The sequence below is a fragment of the Xenopus tropicalis genome, chromosome 8 (assembly GCF_000004195.4).
Source record: "Xenopus tropicalis strain Nigerian chromosome 8, UCB_Xtro_10.0, whole genome shotgun sequence".
Taxonomy (NCBI): domain Eukaryota; kingdom Metazoa; phylum Chordata; class Amphibia; order Anura; family Pipidae; genus Xenopus; species Xenopus tropicalis.
This window is the reverse complement of record NC_030684.2, coordinates 104,827,632-104,849,413: the sequence shown is the minus strand read 5'-3', so window position 1 is coordinate 104,849,413 and position 21,782 is coordinate 104,827,632. Positions and strand designations below refer to the sequence as shown.

The 21,782-nt window shown below is 37.8% G+C and overlaps 1 protein-coding gene across 1 annotated transcript in view; it reads right to left on the bottom strand.

The window, feature by feature from the left end:
- Positions 1-20,243, bottom strand: part of sptbn5 (spectrin, beta, non-erythrocytic 5) — a 132,828-nt gene extending 112,585 nt beyond the window's left edge. The window contains exons 1-9 of the mRNA XM_031891412.1: positions 20,137-20,243; positions 13,300-13,422; positions 11,063-11,230; positions 10,332-10,448; positions 9,175-9,332; positions 6,175-6,403; positions 1,890-2,521; positions 409-547; positions 18-250 (exon numbers count right to left, since the gene is read on the bottom strand). Of these exons, the coding sequence (XP_031747272.1) occupies positions 18-250; positions 409-547; positions 1,890-2,521; positions 6,175-6,403; positions 9,175-9,332; positions 10,332-10,448; positions 11,063-11,230; positions 13,300-13,416 (1,793 nt within the window). The 5' untranslated portion in view covers positions 13,417-13,422; positions 20,137-20,243. The remainder of the gene's footprint in view (positions 1-17; positions 251-408; positions 548-1,889; positions 2,522-6,174; positions 6,404-9,174; positions 9,333-10,331; positions 10,449-11,062; positions 11,231-13,299; positions 13,423-20,136) is intronic.
- Between the last annotated feature and the right edge of the window lie 1,539 nt (positions 20,244-21,782).

Sequence of the window (21,782 nt, the reverse complement as noted above, 5' to 3'; positions counted from 1 at the left end):
TTTCTTCAAGTACTTACCGAGATTTGCTAAGAGATAGCAAGCTCTGATATAGCTGCTGTAGGTTGAGCACCTTAGTCTGAAGGACATCAACACTGGTTGCTTTACTAACAGGGATCTTCTCTGCCCTCATTAAATTCTGCTTCACCCTTTCTCCATAAGATACAATCTGGGATTCATATAAACTGTGCTTTTGCAATAGGTCCTCCACCTCAGGCAGCTGTTTCCCAAAGTCCTTAGATCCAAGTAATTCCTGAAAGTGAAAACAGGTACTTGATATCATACGCTAATTAATCAAATAAATGCAAATCACACGACAGAACATGAAGGTTTTGGTAACAATACATGTGATTTCATAAATATCTAGCTACTGTATATACTTCTGCATTGAACTCTGGCTTAAATATTTACCTGCATGGATTTTAATTCTTCAACAACACTATCAATGTCCCGGAGAAGGGTCAGCACGTGCCTTTTCTCTTCTAGTAAAACTTTTTGTTTTCTTAGTAGTTCAATAAGGCCATTCCACCCTGATGACAGTTCCTGTTGCCTGTGGAAAAATTATATATAAATCCACATCCAGAGAACTAAACTAAGGTAGCATTTAAGGTTTGGTTTTACCTGGATTCACAGTATAGATAAAAACAATTTGAAGCCTGCCTCAGGTGTTTCTAAAGGTAGCCACACATGTGGCGATTTGTGATCTTTCGTGCGACCATCGGTCGCACGAAAGATCGTCAAAACCGTCACTAACCTTCAGGGCTGAAACAGCAGATCAGGAGGTAGAAACAATAGAATTTCTACCTCCTTCTGCCGATTCAGCCCTGAAGGCAGATTTTGATCAGGTGCCTTCTATGGTGCCCAATCAAAATCTTTTGACCCGCCCGATCAGTGAGTCGACCGATATCAGCAGCCTCCTGCGATATCGGTTGACTCGCCGACTTGCCATACACGCACCGAATATCATACGAAACGGGGTTTTGTACGATATTATCGGTGCGTGTATGGCCAGCTTAACAGAGACCTAGGCATTTGAAATCTATATTTGGTGCCTGAGGGGCAAGAGATGATAAATGAGCCCATGGTCACAAGAAGTTTTCATGAGTTTTCATTGGAATTTGTCCCTTGCATGGACTTATCAGGATTGCTATCAGGATTAATCCCAGCTGTAGTACTGACTGTGAGGAGCCCATGTGCTAGATAACTACTGTAGATGAAAATGAAGAATGAACTTTGCATGGCGGCATACAAATGCATGATATCTTGCCAGATAAGTCCCGTGCAGACATCAACTCTGTGCAGTTACACACTCACTGACAACAATATGAAGAATTCCTTTTAGGAGAATGAAGAATGAGTTTTAGAACTATTTGTCTCTTAAAGGAGAAGTAAGCTTTATCAGAAAAGGTCTATGTAAATACAGCCATAAGCATTCACAGAGGACAGAGAGTCCTCTATAAAAAGAAAACACAGGATTTCTTGTCTTCTTTTTGTAAAAATGTTCTTTGGAATCAGACTTCCTCTCTCAGAAAAAATCCTTAATTCGGGTGGCCAAAGTCTGCACAGCTCTCCCTTCTCCTGCTCCCCTCTCCCATAAGAACGTATAAAACTCACTCCCCCCCCTTAGGGATGTGTAATCTGAACTAGCAGAGGCTAGAGCTGCAGCAGGAAGCTGCAGAGACCAAGCTAAAATGGCAAGTGCTGTGTTAAACAAACCGAGGGAGCTTCTAGGGTCTTTAACTCAGGTACGGTAATGGTTTCTGCAGAATAAATATAGTGTTCTAGGTGGCACTAATTTGGCAAATCCATTGGCAGTAAAATGCTAAAATGACTTTTCCTTCTCCTTTAAGAACATTACAAATTATACAAGTATTACTCCCATGCATACTTACTTTTGTACAATCTCTGGCTTTCTGTGGTAGTTCTCTTTCTCTAAAACAGCAGCCATATCTGCCAGTGTCCTAAAGCGCTGCTCACGTGGTAACACATCAGCTTCAATTGCTTCTAACTTTTTAGTGGCAGCCTCCACCTGAGCAATGTTGTTGGGGCGGAAATCCCCCTGCTCAATGACCTGCTTCATATCGTGAAGGTAAGTGCCCCTGAGGGAGGCCTTTTTATTAAACATCTGAGCAACAAGCTCCAACCGCTCCAGTCGAAGCATCTCTGCTTGCAGTGCTTTCTCCCGCTCATATTCTGCCTTCTCAAGAATAGCCCAGTACTTTTCCACATCAATAAGTGACTTCCCATCCGGCGGGAAATATGGACGGAGGTTATTGCCATGAAGTATGGTCCGGATTTTAAAGAAATGTGCCTCTATCAAGCCTCTCTCTTGGTACTTGGGCGGCTTCTCTACTGTGCGGAACGTTTTGAAGTCTGTCATTAGCTGCCGCATTCCAGTTATAGAGTTGGGAAAGTGACGGTCGTTCATCTGCACCACCTTCTGCTGTATCCATTGGATCAGATCTGACACCATGGCCTCATATTGTTTTTTCAGATTTTCAATTTCAAGAATCAAGGACATCATCTGAAACATGTTTATAAAAATATATATAGTTAGCACAAATGTGGTGTGATACCAAAAAATCAATTATTTCTGTTTTTTTTTTATAGATTGTTGTGTGCACAGAACCTTTCTTATAAAAATTCTCTAGAATCCTCTTCAACGTAGCAACACCTTTTGGTAAAACTTTTGGTAAAGGCTTCAACTACCTGTTGTGACCACTTAAATGAAAACACTACTCTCAGAATAAATACTTATAGGCCAATTAATATGATATAAACTATTAAAAAATCTTAACAAACCGGAATATATATCAGTAAATATTGCCCTTTTAGATAACATGACCAGAAATAATGCAGCTCTTACTGTAACAGTGTGGAAGTAAAAGACATTAATTGGCTCATGTGACCTAGCATTTATGTGTGCCTTGGTTTGTTTGTGTGCACTGTGCCCAGGGGGCAGCCCTTAGCACGTAAAATGGTAATTTTCTATTTAGGAGTACCCAATGGCACATACTACTAAAAAAAAGTATATTTTTATAAAAATGTCTTATTTAGATAAAGCAGGGTTTTTTTTTTTGTGATATAATATATATATATAACTTATTTTGGGAAAATAAAGACACACAAAGAGAAATGCAACACTATCAACACATATTGTATATTTGCAACAAATAATAAACAAAATTAAATTTAAAAAATGTAACAAAATAAATTAATAAAGTAGATTACAATTAATAATTCACCATTTGCATTTACAAAAGAAAATGGTGCAATTATAAAAATCATAGAGACCTAGTACAGGTATAGGATCCAGAATTACCCAATTATCCAGACTGCATGGGACTTGGTTTTTTTCTGATAAGGGATCTTTTAGAAATGTGGATTTCCATACTTTCTACTAAAAAATCATATCAAAATTAAATAATCCCAATAGGATTATTTTGCATCCAATAAGTATTAATTCTTAGTTAAGATCAAGTACAAGGTTCTGTTTTATTATTAATTACAGAGAAAAAGGAAATCTGTTTTAAAATGTGGAATCATTGATTCAAAAAAAATCTATGGGAGATAGCCTTCTCGTAACTCTGAGCTTTCTGGATAACAGATCCCATATCTGTACCTACAGCATGCCATTCAGTTAATATTTTATTTAGTATAAAACACTGGTAAATATCTTATTGCAACAAAATTCCAAATGGAAAGTGCACAGAGATTCTCCAAATAGCATTTTCCCTGCAAAGAGGAATGACAGATTGTCATTCTCATAAACATAGAACCATGTATTTGAGTGCCAGCGATATAGATTTAAGATTAACAATATATTGCGCCCTCTATGTTGCTGTATCAAGGTCTATCAAAAAAACTGTGTATAGAAGGGATTCCATATTGGTTTAATATACTACGATACAAATATATACAGAAAATAAGACTACTACATTTTTGATTTTAAAAGGAATTGTGCATAGTACACAAGTATTCTGTGTATTTAACTGTGACAATGACAGGAGCATGTCCAACCTTTTATGCCTGCCCTCCTGAGTAGTAGTATATACTATGCACATACAGACGTGTCTGCCACAAAGCACCCACCTCTAAGGCAGGACTTGGCGGAGCCTGCCCCTGTATTATATCTGCTCTCATGTTCTGCCATCTCAGCCAAGTATTGCTTAGAGATCCTAACAAATGCATAGAGGTCTTGAATTGGGAGATGAAAGAGGTAGGGAAATGTATCTCAGCGATCTGGTGTGGTGCTTCCTACTGACCAGCTCACTGGCTGACCCCATAATAACAGGATCAAGTTCTGTCCTCCCTTTAAAGGCACAGGCACATTTACTGTCTACAAAATTACTACAGTCTTTTATATATGGAATAACTGTATGCTGAAAAAATGATGTTGGGAATTTGAGAAATAAATATTAACTAGCAATAAATGTGGGAATCTCAATTTGCTGTCAATAAACCTTTATAAAGCAAGGAGAGATTGTTATGTCACAAACTCCAAACAAACACTGTGCAATTAGCAAGCTCTTCCCCTTCAACATAATCCAATTATAGGAGATTGGAAAGGCTCAGAGACAGTGGCACACAAACACATACAGTACTCAGTAAGAAGGCTTGTACATAAAAATGTCATTCATTATTTGATAATATACAAATACAGGTATGGGACCCATTATCCAGAATGCTCAGGACCTGGGGTTTTCCGGATAAGGGGTCTTTCCGTAATTCGGATCTCCTACCTTAAGTCTGCTAATAAAATTATTTATACAGTAATTAAACCCAATAGGATTGTTTTGCCTCCAATAAGAATTAATTATATCTTAGTTGGGATCAAGTACAGGTACTGTTTTATTATTACAGAGAAAAGGGAATCATTTAACCATTAAATAAATCCAATAGGGCTGTTCTGCCCCCAATAAGAATTAATTATATCTTAGTTGGGATCAAGTACAAGGTACTGTTTTATTATTACAGAGAAAAAGGAAATCATTTTTAAAAATCTGAATTATTTTATTAAAATTGAGTCTATGGGAGATGGGCTTTCTGTAATTCAGAACTTTCTGGATATTGGGTTTCTGGATAAGGGGTCCGCTACCTGTATATAACTTAGCCTCCTAGTTATGAGTATTACTAATCCCACTAACAAGTATGACACTGGGTGTTAGAGTACAGGTATGGGATCTGTTATCCAGAAAATTATAAAATACAGGAATGCCATCTTCCATAGACTCCAGTTTTAGCAAGTAATTCAAATATTTTAAAAACATTTTTTTTTTCTCTCTTTAATAATAAAACAGTACTTTGTAAGAGATAATTAATCCTAATTGGGGCAGAACAACCCTATTGGGTCTATTTCTTGCATAAATTATTTTTAGTGGACTTAACATATGAAGATCCAAATTACCGAAAGACCCCTTATCTGGAAAACTAGGCCCTGAGCATTCTGGATAACAGGTCCCATACCTGTACTAGATAAGAAATGGTTTAACTTACAGAATTGTAATAATTACAGTTAACAGTGTAGGTTTTTTGGGGTATAAACAGAAGAGGTTGATTGTTTAAGTTTTTTAATTGACTTTCCTTTCATAAAAACTAAATATTTATTTTTTACTCCTATAATGTTTTTTCCTGCTTGTTTTCTAGGACATTAAATATAAATACATTTATATTTGTAGTTCACCTTAGAATATCACTCTCTACTAAAAGTTAAGTTAAAGGTAAACAACCCCTTTACTTAGCCGGACAACACAGCAGCCGTCGCATAACAGAATAGAAGATTCTTATATTTTCAGTTGCAATTTGGAAAGAGGGCGAATAGAAAGGGTAGTAATTCAAAATGCATGCAAAATAAATAATGAAGTTGTTTAAAATAAATCTAGCAGTAGCATTTTTAAATTTATGAAAGGTAAACTTCTCCTTTAAGACTTTTTCCTTCTATTAGTCATGTTTTCCCCAAGCAGATTCAGTAAATAAGTAAATGCAACACTAAATGAAAACCTATAGGTTCAGACATCACTCTGAAGTGTTGGTTGTATATGAGTATATTTTTTCAGCAGATGAATCATTTTCCCATTAACGTTAATTCTTCTTTTCTTTTTTTTTTTTTTTCGCTTCTTCTTGGAAATTTAAAGAACAAAATAAATATTCATCCTTAAAACTAACATATTCACTTACATTGTTCATCCTCTTCTGTACAGTCTGGCCCTGTCGCATCTTGGAGAAGTAGTGATAATACAGAGAAATGTATGTCATTATGGACCTTTCATCTGGGTGTGGGACAGCCACATCCTCTGCATCCAAAAGCTTAGAAATCCCCAATTTTGTTTCTGCCACGTCGAAGGCATTGTTTAAATTATACAGGGGCTTAGTACGGGTCAAGGAGTCGTAGTTGATGAGGTCTGGTCTGAGTATCAGAAATGAAAAAGAAGTGAATAATCATAAAAATAAAGTGTATTATGCAAAAAGTAAGTGCACAATCCAAACATGCCCACAGGCAACTATGTATATGTAATGCCCAAGTCCAAAATCCAGTTCTCAACAGCTCATCTTCAGACTATGAGAATAGTATATTTCTTTTCTGGGACCAAAGTAGCTGCCCATTGTGTTAGAAACCATGTCACTTGACAGGTGGAGGATTTATTTTCTGTTTTGCTTTGTTTTTTTGGGCCATGCAGTTGCAGTTAAAGTTTCCAAAGGGATGGCCCATGCACCCAAAGCTACCTTGAAAAATATTTGATAATAAAATAAAGCCAATTTACAATACCACAATAAATCTACTGATTAATGACCTGGAGGTGGCCATTGAAAGTACTGTCTCTATGTTTGTCTTTGTTGATGATACTATAATGTGCAAAAGTTTGTTACAGCTTGACTAAACTGGAAAACTGGGCAGTAAATTGGCAACTGAGGTTCAATGTTGATAAGTGCAAGGTTATACACTTTGGTAGAAATAATATCATGTGGATTATATACTATATGGTAGTGTGTTGGGGGCATCCTCAATTGGTAAGGCTATACGGATTTTTGTGGGTAAAAAGATGTGTAACTCTAGGCAGAGTAATTCATTGGCTAATAAAGTGCTGTCTTGCTTTAAAAAGGGCATTGACTCAAGGGATGAGAACATAATTTTGCCTCTTTATAGGTCCCTGGTAAGGCCTCATCTTGAGTATGCAGTGCAGTTTTGGGCTCCAGTGCTTAAGAAGGATATTAATGAGCTGGAGAGAGTGCAGAGATGTGGTAAAGGGGATGGAGGGGTTAAACTATGAGGTTGGGGTTGTTTTCTCTGGAGAAAAGGCGCTTACAAGGGTACATGATTACACTTTACAAGTACATTAGACAAAATTATAGAAAACAGGGATCTTTTTTCCCATAGAAAAGACCAATGTACCAAAGGCCACCCCTTTCATACGGTGAGGGCAGTGAGGTTGGGGAATGCCTTGCCAGATTCTGTTAATGCCTTTAAGAGTGGCTTGGATGATTAAATAATATCCAGGCTATTGTGGTCTTAAGCTCTACAGCTATCTCACGTTTTACTTTACTGCTCTCCTATTGGACCCTCCATACTGAAAAGAGCATTTAGTGCATACATTAATCTAGTTTAAATGCAATGAATTTGTTGTTTCTATTGATTTGTTGCTTCTTATCACATTTTTGCCTAAAGTTTAATGAGACTGCTTAAAGCAGTCAAAACAATTCCTAAAAAAGGCAATAAAAAGCCTGTACTGCCTTAGGTCTGCTGTATAATAGCCCCTAGTTCATTCAGCCACTCAAGCAAGCGGTGGGCCTGTTAGATCTTATATATGTAGACAAGAACAAACAAGACCTATAGCCAGTTTAAAAGCAATATCCAGGTTTATGATTGGGCAAAGTTTAACAACAGCTATATATTATGCTAAAGTCGAAGAAATACTGTAGAAATACTGCAGTTATATTTAGATGCACTAAGATAATGAATGCAGACTGATTACTTTTCTTTACCAAGAGTTACTTGCTGAGAGATGATTAAGAATTTTATGACAGAATTAAATCCAACATCACACACAAGTTTATTTCCTTGCTGGTAAAATGGCTGTACTGAGCAGCCTCTGCCATTGCATAAGCTAATACAATAGGTTCTGCTGGCACCAGAAATTGCAAGGCTTGCACTAACAGTAGTGAATATATATTAGGGGTCATTTAGTTTACCCCAGGACGCAAGTGCTAGAGCGCTAAGGGTAAGAAGTGCATGATCCTTAGAGCTCACCTGCCCCAGGATTAGCTGTGTTTTGTCTCAATCCCAGTAAATGGCATTAAATTTGTATGGGTGGCTCTTCTGCGGCAGATGACTGTCTTTTATATAGAGGCCAGCTTCTGCCCCACCCATTTGCCCACCCATCCACTCATTTCCTTGCCCCATCCACCCATTTCCCTTCCCCTGAGTGATGTCACTGCCCGCCCCCCAACCTAAAGACTTGTAAAAAAGAAAAAAAGGGTAACAACCATTGTCCCCGACAGTTGATAGTATATTGCAAGTGGATAGTTTATTTTCAGGGCCACAAGTAGAAAGAACAGACAGCAACAAAGAGGTCCTCTGTACTCACCCATTATCAATATATTTAGGACATTAAGACATTTTGTGCATTAAGCTACTAAGCAATGCCCTCCCTTTTAAGCAAAACTAGAATTGTTTGTCCATATATTGCAATATACTTCAACTGGCCAACTATATCAAAGTCATCCCCAGTCTGGATAGTCCTACACTCTTGTTTATCTGATTCATTAAGAATTCTACTGCTTGGATATACATTTGACAAAGGGATTGAGTTTTACCTGCAATGTACTTGCTTTCTAGGTTAAAACTCCCAAATTGTTGCCTTTTCATTGTTTCGAGTAGACATTTATTAAAATACACTATGGAATCAGAGTTTGGTCTTGAAATTTAAATAGGCAGTGCTGTAAAACTAAAGGTGATACATTTTATAGTACACACATGCATTTTTGGGTGGAATGTGGCCCCTACGGTAATATAACCTCATTGGATTAGTGAATGCTACTCTCTGTTGGGTGCTATAAGATACTGGGCTGGAACAAACTTTTCCCATGTTACTATTTATGACCCCTTAATATTTATAGTAAAAAGAGATCTTTTTCCCATAGGTAAGACCTGAATTACTCAAGCTGTTGTGCCCTGATTACCTGTGTGCATGAATGAGAGCGTTAAATGCAAGACCATCCCGCCAGCTGCCAGAGAAATCCTGTACATCCACGTTGGAGTACCCGGCTGTTTTACGCTGACACCAGACAAGCAGAGCTTCCTTAGCAGATAGCACTGCGGCACTGGCTCCAAACTCATCCTACAGAGCATTAAGAAACAGAGAGTACAAACCCAGTAGATGAAAAAATTATTTCTGACGTTATCATGTTTTAATTCCAAAGCCCCTAATGCATACTGAGAGTAGAACAAGAGCAAACATTTTACATCCCATGGGAACAGTTGCATACTTGGAGAAGGTGTAAAAATGGCACAGTGCACTTATCTCTACACTCTTGCTAGTTGGGCCAGAGGTTTGAATGTAAAAGAAAAACCTTTTACTGAACCATTCATAACAGCTATTATTCCTGACCCCATACAGACTCTTTCCTATGTTTCTCACTGCCAGAAATAAATGAAACACAAGAAGCACAAGTCCTGGTCCCTGGTCACATGGCAGGCCAGTCCAACTCTGGTCCACCATTCTCTTGTAGGAGTTCTATTGCCTGTTCATTGAAAGTTACTGTGCTGGCAGATATGACTACTATGAGTTTTGGCTTACTACATACAGTCTAACATTCTTGTTTTGCAACAGCAACTCACACAGAACAACTAGTCCTGTCATTAGACATTGTACTCCCCAAGCTCTTCGTTAACCATCCAACCTGTCCCAGACCGGGCATTAAACAGTTATATATGGGATCACTTGATCATACCTATCACATGGGTCTATTTAAAACAAAATTTACATCACCAAAGGCAATACAAGAATATCTTCCTGCACTCAGGTTCTTATTCTCTTTACTCCAATGGCACTATACCTGAGGATACTTCATAGGGATGTCTTTCCTTGAACAGTGGCAAATATCATGCACAGACCCTCCCAGTGCAAGTGCAATTATGGGGCAAAGCAGATGAGAACAATGACATCACAACATTAGTAGATAATATAGTTATAATAATATACACTGGAACATGGATATTTCCAACCTAATTTATTAGCACTAATCTTTATTATTCTGAGCTACCAAGAGAACACATTTTTAAAGCTTTGGGGTTTTTTAGATGGAAAAGTAGGATTGTGATTTCTATTGAGGATTACCTTATCCAAGGTAATGTTAGAAATCTGAAAGCGAAGAATAATAATCCACAAAAGACCCAATATTAATGTGCGATCTCCATCAACAATATTCTCTGGACCAATCAGCTTCACAGGCACCTAAAGGAAAGCAGATTTAAGATGCAGATTTACACAACATCAAGAGGCTGACAGATGCTTTATAAGAGATTTTTTTCCTCTTCAGAGAACCTATTGTGGCAACTCCAACCTAATTTGGGGTTATTTCCCAAATAACATAAAGTTGATAAATAAACACTTTAAAAAAAAAAATAGAGTACTTTTTAGATTTTTTTAACATCCAGAACAGGTTTTTTAATATATGGACAATTTCTCTTTCATTGCATGCATCTATATCCAAAATGCCCCAATTCTTATTTAGGACTTATTTAGGCCAGAAAATAAGCAGACATGAAAATGCCTTTTTTTACTCCTCTATGAAGTTGGGACGCTCAAGCCCTTTCACACTACACTCCCACTCTAATCATGCTAACATATCAGCTTTAAAGAAAAATGTGCCTTTTGCTGAAAGTTTTTATTGCCTTCAGCAATAAAAAAAAAAAAAAACAGCACAAATAGTTCCTCATGTACATTTAACATGGGAATATATGATTTATATATATATATATATATATATATATATATATATATAGTAGAGGAATGATCTCTAAAATGAGAGAACCAAAGCCCAATGAGTTTACAAGGCATACACTTACCTTGGATTTTAGGAAAGTGAGAGCCTTGCTGTTATTTTCCAGGAAATGGACTCTCATCTTGCCCCGAGCAGGTCTCGGCAGTTGCTCCCCTGAAATTAACTCCAGAAGCAAGAGCAGGTACAGCCCATCTTGCAGTTCTGTGTAGATGTCAGTAATTATGTTGCAATCCTAAGCAGAAAAAAAACCATTATATATATATATATATATATATATATAATTTTTTTAATAAATTATTCACATAAAGATAAATCTGTAGACTGTGGTATTTTTTTTGACTTGAAGCTTCTACAATAATATATATTTCTTACAATGTTGCTTCTGACAGCTTCAGTACTACCATGACTGCCCAGCCAATAGGGGGTTAGAAGTCTTTTTCCTAGGTTTCCCCATAAATAAATAAATGAATTAAAAAAATAGATTTCATCTATTGTAAATACCGGAATGATTTATATTATATTGTAGATTCATTGTTTAGCGAAACTTCTGCAAAAATTTGCAGTGAAAAAATTTGTTGTGCGTCAAAAAAGTTGCGGTTGCATTAAAATAGGCACGGTCGGGTCAAGATAAACAGTTGCATGCGACAAAAAAGCTGTGTGTTTCGCAAATTTTTCACCTTAAGTAGCATTCCCAGAGGAAAATTGCCCAGCATTATGGTGTAAAATCCAGGAAAAAGCCAACTTAAAATCCAGGAATTTTACCTACTGAAATGCATTCAAAATGTATAAACGGGGTTTAACTGTAGTGCGCCTTGGCCCCCTCCAAAAATATTTTGGGCTGTAGGATAGATACACCACTCATTAGTAGGAGAGGCTTTTCAGTGGATGTGTTAAGCCAAAGAGGTGTGGTTAGTGAATTATTCTAGACGGAGGATAGTTAGGTGGAGCAGTTGGATTATGGCCATCATAAAAGATAAGGCGGGAGGAAGGTGTGCACTTGATTCATACACTGCCAATGTATGGAATGTGATGCCCTTTTATTACCAGCGCCTAAAAAACATGAAACTGGCATTCTATGAAGCAGATAGCATTAATCTCTGGGCAAAGTATATTACCCTGCATAAGAAAATCTTATTACCAAGCTGTTTATTGCAGCGAGTATGCAATAAAGGTTCCAGATTCCAGAGAGCAGCAACCATAATACTATAAAAGACGATATTATAAATTGTACTTATATGGTAAAAATTTGCTTTCAAAACAGATACATTTCTGTATCTACCTTGCCAGAACATTAAACCCATAGAAATGCATAAGCAGTGTGGTACAATGCAGTCACACAAAATATTGGATATTTGTGGGCTATAGCCATAAGGCCCCCAATGAAAAGCAGTGATTTGTACAATGTACAAATCGATTGTACAAATGTCCCCCCATTTATCTATCTTCTCAGTACTGAGAAGTTATGCAAGATATGTCAGGACAATGCAGTTTTACTGGCTCCAATGCAAGTACAGTAAATCCTCCCCCGACACTAAGAACACAAAAAATTGGGGGATATCCAGTATAGTCTGCATATTCTGCAGTGGGCTTCTACAATTAATTCCTTGCTATAAAAAATCAATAGGTCAATCGTCTTATAGTCAAAAATAATGAAATAACTAAAAATTAGTTGATAATACATAGTTACATAGGGTTGAAAAAAGACCAGAGTCCATCAAGTTCAACCCTTCCAAGTTAACCCAGTGCAAACAAACCTAAACTTACCGATCTATACACTCACATACATAAACTACATATATAAACATTAATACTAACTGTAGACTAATTGTATTAGTATCACAATAGCCTTGGATACTGTGCTTGTTCAAGAACTTATCCAGACCCCTTTTAACGGCATTAACAGAATCTGCCATTACCACAACACATTGCAATTAGAATTAATGATAACACCTTAGGCCCACCCTCTTTTAGTACAAATTATACATGAAGGGCAGTTGTTTTGAACTTGCCGTCAAAAGAGAACACTAAAAAAATTTCAAAGGGCATGTCTTGCATGACAGTTGTTAGGTGTGTACATTAGAGATTCCACCCTGCAGAACATGTAATTCCCACCAGCGATGCCCCTTGTCTCTTTCTCTGGGCGGTAACAGAAATTGGGAAGCAAGTAGGTCTCTCTCAGAACTAATACTTCCAAATACAAATCCAACTTTTTATTTCAAGGACACACTATGAGCAAGCTGATGAATCATATGAGGCACAGGTGAGCATACTGCGTGGCACTGGCACAGGTGCTCCACTTACATTCTCTCTGTAGATATTATTCATCCAGTTGGTAAAGGTCTTCTTTTGCATAACCATGCGCTGCTCCTGCAGTTTCTTTATATGCCCCTGCTCGTAATCCTGCAGTTCTTCATCCATTTTGACCTTTGGAATAGTACAAAATAATAATGATACAAGCTTGCCAAATCTGTTCTGTTGGTAAGCTGCTGAAACATGCATGACATAATGTTTTATTTTCTGAACATCACCTCTTCCCTACATCCAACCTGTCCCTTACCTCTCCCATCTCTGTTCTTTACTGCGCACTGTCTGTCATTATCTGATATATCCTATACTCCTTACTTCTACATCCTGAACAACAATTATTTTGGCCTTTTCCTTTAGCTACAGTATATACATAGCTCAGCTCTTATCGGAGGGGAACAGGAGAGCTCTTCCAGTCAGCAATGGATGTGTGAATAACAATGAAGCTACATAACTTACATAAGAGATAATAGTACATAGTTTTGGGCAATGGAAGACAATGTTCAATATTTGTATTTCCCCTATGTTTTGTAGTTGGTCCCGGGGACAAAGCACTCAAAATTGTGCCTCTTTCATTTGAATGGGAATCATCTGAATGTGCCCAGCGCAAGTGATTATTATAACAAAAAACAAAAACATATAACAAGAGCCTCAAACAACACAGAAACTCCTGCTATACAAAATAATAAATACAATAATAAAATATATAATAATAATAATAAATACAATTTTTATATGCCAAAATCAAGCTGCAAAACAGTTCAACTCTTTCCGCATCATTTGAAATCCTGGCAGGCGAGGAGGGACTAAAACATTTATGTTACAAATTGTAACAACTTCACCAATTACAAACAACATAACTACATAACCCACAATGCATTGCGCTTTAATGTTCCTTTCCTTATTGACATCACTTGTGCAGGGAATTGTGGGATTTGGAGGATGCAGGCTAAGGACAGTCAACTACTGTTAGTTTTTTGAATCTCAATATAGTCAGCCAGATCAGCCGGCTTAGATAACTGTTCCAAACCATATTATTACATTAAAAATCATGCAAAGTTGCTTGAAATTATATTTACTTAATTTGCGCTTCGGTGGAGTTCCCCTTTAAATAAGTTTTAGGATCATATAAAGCAGCTTAACACCTTGGCCCATATGAAGACCTTGTGTATGTTGTACAGGGCCATTTAACTTTCCAGTGGTTGTTGCTTATTGTGATATATGTCAGATAAAGAGAAAGATTGTTATCATTTTGGTTGACAGTAAGGAACTTGTGTATTTATAACGCAGCACTAGACTTTTGGACTCATTAGCTGCTAAGCTTTTAGCTAACAGATAAGAATGCTCCATTTACTATAGCATCCGCTAAGGTTCTTTTTTATTTTACCCTATTACTGTCACTGACATTGGTGCTTGAGAATAATCAGCTGAGTGAAGGGGCACAATAAATATGAGCTCTGGGATCTGAGGAAGCTCAAAGGTCTGACAAGTACAAAAGAAGGAATTGGTGGGGTACAAAAGAAGGAATTGGTGGGGTACAAAAGAAGGAATTGGTGGGGTACAAAAGAAGGAATTGGTGGGGTACAAAAGAAGGAATTGGTGGGGTGCACCAAAGTCCACACAATTGTTGGTAACTGGGAGCATGGGTATTTGAGAGACAATGAACCGAGCAAGCTCCAAGTTCTCGAACATGGCCCACTGGTATTTAGTTATTCTTGAAATAGCTTGCAATGTCCCAACCTTCCATGCAACTTCTCTAATGTAGCTCTGCTGTCAGCACAATAATGATAATAATTACAGTATTTTCTATATAAAAATGTGTCTGCTTTATGCTATGAAGTCTTCCAACTGTGAAATGTGCCTCCTCCCCTCATTCCTTTATAACAGACAAAACTTCCCACTTATAATCATTGGATGTTCCTGCAAGGTTCCACCAATTTGGCAATAATTTGCATGGGAACACGATTGGTGACTACAGATCTGACAATCGTGCAATAAAATACAGCCCTAAATAGCTCCTATGCATCCTTCCAAGCAATGGATGCTTGAATGTGAAAGGGAAGTATTAATAGGGTGCCTTCTTCCATGAGATTTGTGGGAGCTTACTGCTTTACAGTATTTTACAGAAATCAAGGCAACCATCATTGTCTAGGGTCATAAGGAGTTACTACAAGGATCTGAGTCAGGGTATTTTGCTTGAGAGTTGTAAACATTGTTGTTGGTCAACCATGGTTTTACAGAAATGTGGATGGACTAATCCCAGCATACTCCAGCATAATATTGAGGGCTATTGCATGTTGTTATACATTGTCCAATAGCAGCAGCAATTAAGTAAGACTGCTCAATAAATATTTCCACAGATCTCCAAAGACAAAGACCCAACTGATGGAACTGTATCCTCCAATGAGATCCCTGCCTGTTCTTTATACACTAGGCCACCTGTTTTTGGTTCCTAAGATCTGATCCATAAGAATTAGACAAAATAATGAAAGAACCAAACACCTAAACAGCACTACGTCTGCACCTCTGGCGTTTAATGACATTGTAATCAACAAACCCAAACATAATCTCCCAATGTTAGATAATGGCAAGATGGCTAACGTAGCACAGGTAACCAGGATTCCCGCTACAAAATCCTCCCATGTTTATGTTTGGGTCATCTACATTTGAGATCAAGGGGGTAAAGTAAATTTCCCCTTTCTAAAAGCTTCTACTGGCTTTTCTGGCAGAAGTGTTGACTGCCACCCTTAAAAATGCAGCTGAATCTTGAAGCAAATATTGAATTTGTAATTAAATTTGCTTTCACACTAATGTTTCTTTAAAGTATTCACAAAATATTGCATAAATGACATGACCTGATGAGGGGCTTCTGGCCATAAACAAGAGTTGTGCTGCCCCAGTTGACTGACTGGAAATAGCTGATTTAAGTCACCTGTATACAGGAAATTGACTTTTTTTTTATTTGGTTTTGTTTGAGGGATACAAGGGGCCCAAGACCTTTAAATTCAGCACACACTAATAACAAGTCTAGATGAACATTTCCCCAGGGTGTGAAACTGCCCCAATTACTTACTACTTCTCTTCTCACCCACATATGCATTGCATTTTTTGTGTCACATTAATTGCTGAAAGAAATGCTCTGTTATCATGAAAGACCTTTTACCCTTCCATATAAAAATTCTTTCATGCAAAAGCACTGGCAGCATTGAATGGTTTCCAGTTTAGTAATGGGAAAGCTTTCTTAATCAGTGTCTCCTGGGACATCAGCTGTTAATGTGGCAGGGATGTAAAGCTGGGAGAGTCAGCTGAAGAATGCGATATAGTGTTACAAGCTAGATGATTTCCTATTTCTGGGGATTAGGCTGAAAATCTCAAACACAATTTACAATAATAAGATCTACCGATGGCTTGAAAGAGGATAACAGGGCAGCAAAGAGCTCTGGGAAGCAACATGTGTTATGGTTATCCCATGTCATAATATATATTGTATGTGCATGCACTGTACTTACAATATTCTACATACAATGGTAACAATATACTTAATATATAATTATTCCCTCAAGGGCTCAAGGGTTAAATTACCCCCAGCTTCCTTGTGCCATCATTCAGGATGTAAAAGGCAGGAATGGTAGGCAGAAAAGAGCCCTGTATGTAACACTTTTTTAAATGCAGTTAGAGATTAGGCCCGGACTGGCAATCTGTAGATTCTGGCAAATGCCAGAGGGACCGCTGTAAGATGCCATAGTGCCATAGTCATTATTTAGTGGGCTGGTGGGGGCTGCTTGGGCCTCTGTGTGTTTGAAATGCCAGGCCTATTTTAAGCCCAGTTGGGGCTACTTTGTGAATTGGATTCTCAGTCTGGAGTAAAACACAGATCCTACTTCATGCATCAAGTTCCTGCCCACCTGCATTTACCCTTTTAATAAGTTTGGGGGCTTTGTGTCCTTTATTTGCAACTTATTCCTCCAGGTGAAAATAAACCCCAGAGGATACATTGTTATAAATATCCCAAGTTTGAACAATTCAAACAGTTACCAGCAATTGATGACAAAGCCTTATGCGTTTTGTGCCCTTTAAATGAACTTTTAGCATGTTATAGAATAGTTAATTCTTAGCAACATATTAACTGATCTTAATTTTTTTGACTCTATTGACTCTTTCCAGCTTTCAAATTGGGGTCACTGGCCCCAGCAGACAAAAAACGATTGCTCTGTGAGGTTCCAATTTTATTGTTATTGTTACTTTTATTACTTATCTTGTACTTAGGCCCTCAATTCATAGTTCTGTCTCACTGCCTGGTTGCTAGGTCAAATTGGACCCTGCTGCTTAAACTCCAAACTGAAGAACTACTGAACAAAAAGCTAAATCATTCAAAAACCACAAAAGATAAAACATGAAGACCCGTTGCAAATAGTTTCAGAATAGCACTCTTTACATCATACTAAAAGTTAATTTAAAGGTGAGCAACCACTTTAATCATATGCTGAGCCTATAATTTAAGTGCTTTGGACATAAAATGCATAGGGCTCTGTCAGAGATGTACTTTAAAATAAACACCTTGCTTCATATTAACTTAGTGTTTTTTGTTTTATAAAGCCTACTCTTTTTGCTGGTTATATAGATTTCCATGCCCCTTGGCTGAGGGTCTGGGAATACAATCAACACTACATATAAAATTTCATAACATAGAAAGTTGCACCTGTGATGGAAGGGCAACACCTGGACTAGGCACAAGGTGCATTGGCAGCCCTATGCATGGCTTCAGGTAAGACAAGTGTTAAGACCAAACTGGCTTTCTAATTAAGGCGCCAAGAGGCCACACCCATCCCCTCGCTGAGGATCACTCACATGTGCTTCAATATATATATCACATATGGAGCATTGGGGACAGGACATGCTGAAGATTTTTGTGCGTCCTGTCCCCATTGCTCCGTATGTGAGGTGCGGCTAGGTGGCATGGTGCCCCTTAGTTTGTGCCACCCTAGGTCCAGCCTCGCCACAAATCCAGGCCTGTACATATTTTATGCAATATTTTTTTAGAGAGACCTCAATTGTTTGGGGGGTATAGTTTTCCTTTAAAACAACCAATAAAAGCTGGCTAAATACAGTGACACTGATAACAAATAGGCAAAACGTTTCTGCTCTACAGATAGAAATAAATGCCAATTCTACCAAAAAATTTACATTTTTGGTGTTACAGATCCTTTAAATACAACAACAGTCTGAGATATCTCAGATGTCTCAGTGGAGATGCAATTTTTTGAAGATTCTGTAATAGATAGATAACCACAGTCTGTAGTGTTTTAATCAATGTATGTAGCGCTGCAGACATAAAACTGGATATTGCAGTGGACGGGGCAGGAAAATACATATAAGGTTAAATGAGCAATGTAAACGCTGGTCATTCATAGTCAGATTCCTTATTGTGTTCAGTTTGTACACACACATATAGTCTACAAAACAAACTATACAGGCACTAAAATATAACTACATTGATTTTTTTCATGGTGATAAGTGAAGGTTTTGGGAAACTATATCACTATATCAGGCTGGAGTGGGCAGCTCTAGGGCAGAATAAAGGTTCAATCCAGCCCTGCCTATGTATCAGCACAGATACTAGCCCTCATCTAGTCATGTCATTATACCTTATATCAGGGGTACTTCAGCTATGGCCCGTGGGCCGGATACGGCCCCCAAGATCATTTACACGGCCCCCGCTGCATCCTCACCCTGGTGTCATTAGTGCATAGGTGTGATGCGGTGGTGCGACGTGATGCGCTGGGGCTGAGAACCTCGCTGAGGCAAACAGGTAGTAGTCAGGGGTGAGGACACAGCAGGGGCGGGCGTAGTTTGAAGTCTAACTATAGTACGGCCCCCAAACAGTGTGAGAGACCGTGAACAGGCCCCCTGTTTAAAAAATTAGAGGACCCCTGCCTTATATACACAGGAACCAGACCAGGCTGTATTAGAAAAAGTCCTGCTCTTTAGACATTATTCAACAACCCATATATAGCAGTGGTTTTACCCTAAATGTGTTAAACATACAAAACATATTTCTAGGGATCTTCTATACTCTTCATCAAGCATGAGCACTGATTTGCATTAAAACCTGGGATATATCGTTTTAGGCTTTCCTGTATATTTCTGCACAATATTCTTGTGCTATTTAATAGATATAATCTATGTATGCATATAGCTACTGAAAACTGCACTCATGCACGTTTAAATGAACTCTATATGCCTATATCAGCCCTACAGTGTTAACAAATAAAATACCCAAATGACTGTCAAAGTTGTGTTGTAAACCTACACAATCGTTCTACAGAGTTACTGCTAAAATCACACAAATAATAAATGGCTAACTTAGGGGCAATTCTACATACATTAAAGCCCAAAAAAAATGTTTTACCAAAATGTTATTGATACTAAAAGCAGTATCTGTGTATATTCTCTGATTATATTCTCTGCACTGCTGGTTTTGACTCCTGAAACAATTTAGCAAAATGCCAGATTAGCAGACCAGAAGAACTTGATACTTTTCAGGAGTACTTTCAACAGAAACAGATATAGAAAGACTGTTTCTATAGCAATTACAAATAACAGTAAACCCAATGAAATGGAAAATAGAATGGAAAAATGCTTAGAATTATATTTTCAATATGCAAAAAAAAAAAAAAAAAAAATATTTGGGGGGGGAACCACAAATTAAAAAAAAAAAACATTTATTTTTTAAAATTTCAAAAATTAGCAAAACATGACCCACATATCTATGCATATAGATAGTGAATCTCAGGCTTCACTAACACATCATCTACTGAAGTTAGAAATCCTCACCTGGCTGCTGTAATATCCAAGCACTGTGTGTGGGAGGGTTGTGCCCGGCAAACCTACTCCTTGGGGAGTGCAGGCACGATGTGATTGAATGGGTGTTTCTAACAGTTAAATGATGTAGGCAATGTGACCTTTGAATGTGGTTATTGAGGAAAGGCATTTACAACCTAAATACAAAGGTTTCATTTTTCAAATCAAGTGTAATTCTTTAGCATGATAGGATAAAGGTTAGTGAAAAAACAATTCTGTAATTAAACATAGCATATTATAAGTACTTTGTGAATACTATATGAGTTAATACTATTACAGTTATTTTATATATTTTATACATGAGGTAATACTATTACAGTTATTGCAGCGCTGTACAAACTTACAATATACACAATTACACACAAGGAGGACAAATGTTATAATAAATACAATAAATAAGTATAAATACAAAGATATTAAGTATCATGTGGTGTGAGACACAGTAGGAAGGAGGTCCCTGCCCCATAGAGCTTACAATCTAAGTGGTCTGGAAACATACAGGCTCAAATTAAAAGGTAAGAGTGCACAAGGTATGGGCATTTGCTCTTAAGCGCAGTGAAGTCACTGAATGATCTGTTGTTGGCTCCGCCCACTTTTTCTAACCCTAAATTCGTAGTCAGCCAGTGACTGACTGTGGAAAGTTTGGAAACCCTGACATAAATAGTGTGAGAAAGGCAGCATTTTAAATTTAAACCAAAAACAATCAATAGGTGAAGTCTCATTAGCTGTTGGTGGCTCCACCCACTTTTTAAAACCTAAAAATGCAGTCCCCTTTTGACCCTGGTGTTAATACAGTGAAAATGGCAGCAGGTTGAATTTCCCTATTGAAAATCAATAGTTAATCTGATTAGCTGTTGGTGGCCCCACCCACTTTTTCAACTCAGGGTTCTTTACAGTTACCTGGTAACTAGCTCTGCAAAGTTTGGGGGCCTTAGTATTAATATTTAAAGAATGGCAGCAGTTTAAATTTAAACATATGAAGTCTATAGGTGAAATGTGATTGGCTGTTGTTGGCCCGGCCCACTTTTCTAAACTTGAACATAGTCACCCAGTGACAAACTGTGCAAAGTTTGGGGACTCTGACAAGGGAGAAAGGCAGCTGTTTTTGGGAAAAAGGGATTGGCTTTTGGTGGCCCTGCCTACTTTTTCTAACCTTAAGTACGAAGTCACCCAGTGACTGACTGTGCAAAGTTTGGGAAACGTGGCATCAAACCAATAAAATTCTGTAGGTAAAATATGATTGGCTGTTGGTGGCTCCGCCCACTTTTTCAAAACTAAAACTGCAGTCCCCTAGTGACCAACTGTGAAAAGTTTGGGGACCCTGATGTTAATACTGTGAGAATGGCAGCAGGTTAAATTTCCCCATTGAAAGTCAATAGGTAAAATCTGATTGGCTGTTGGCGGCTCTGCCCAATTTTTTTTTAAAAAAACCTTGAATACGTAGTCACCTAGTGACTGACTGTGCAAAGTTTGGGAACCCTGGCATCAAACCAATAAAATAGGTGAAATCTGATTCTGGACCCCGCTATAGGGCGAAGAAGTTTGGAGAGTTTGGGTGTTGTACCCCTAAAACTGTAGGAGGAGTAGCGTTTAGAAAATGGGGGGGGGGGCGCTAAGAA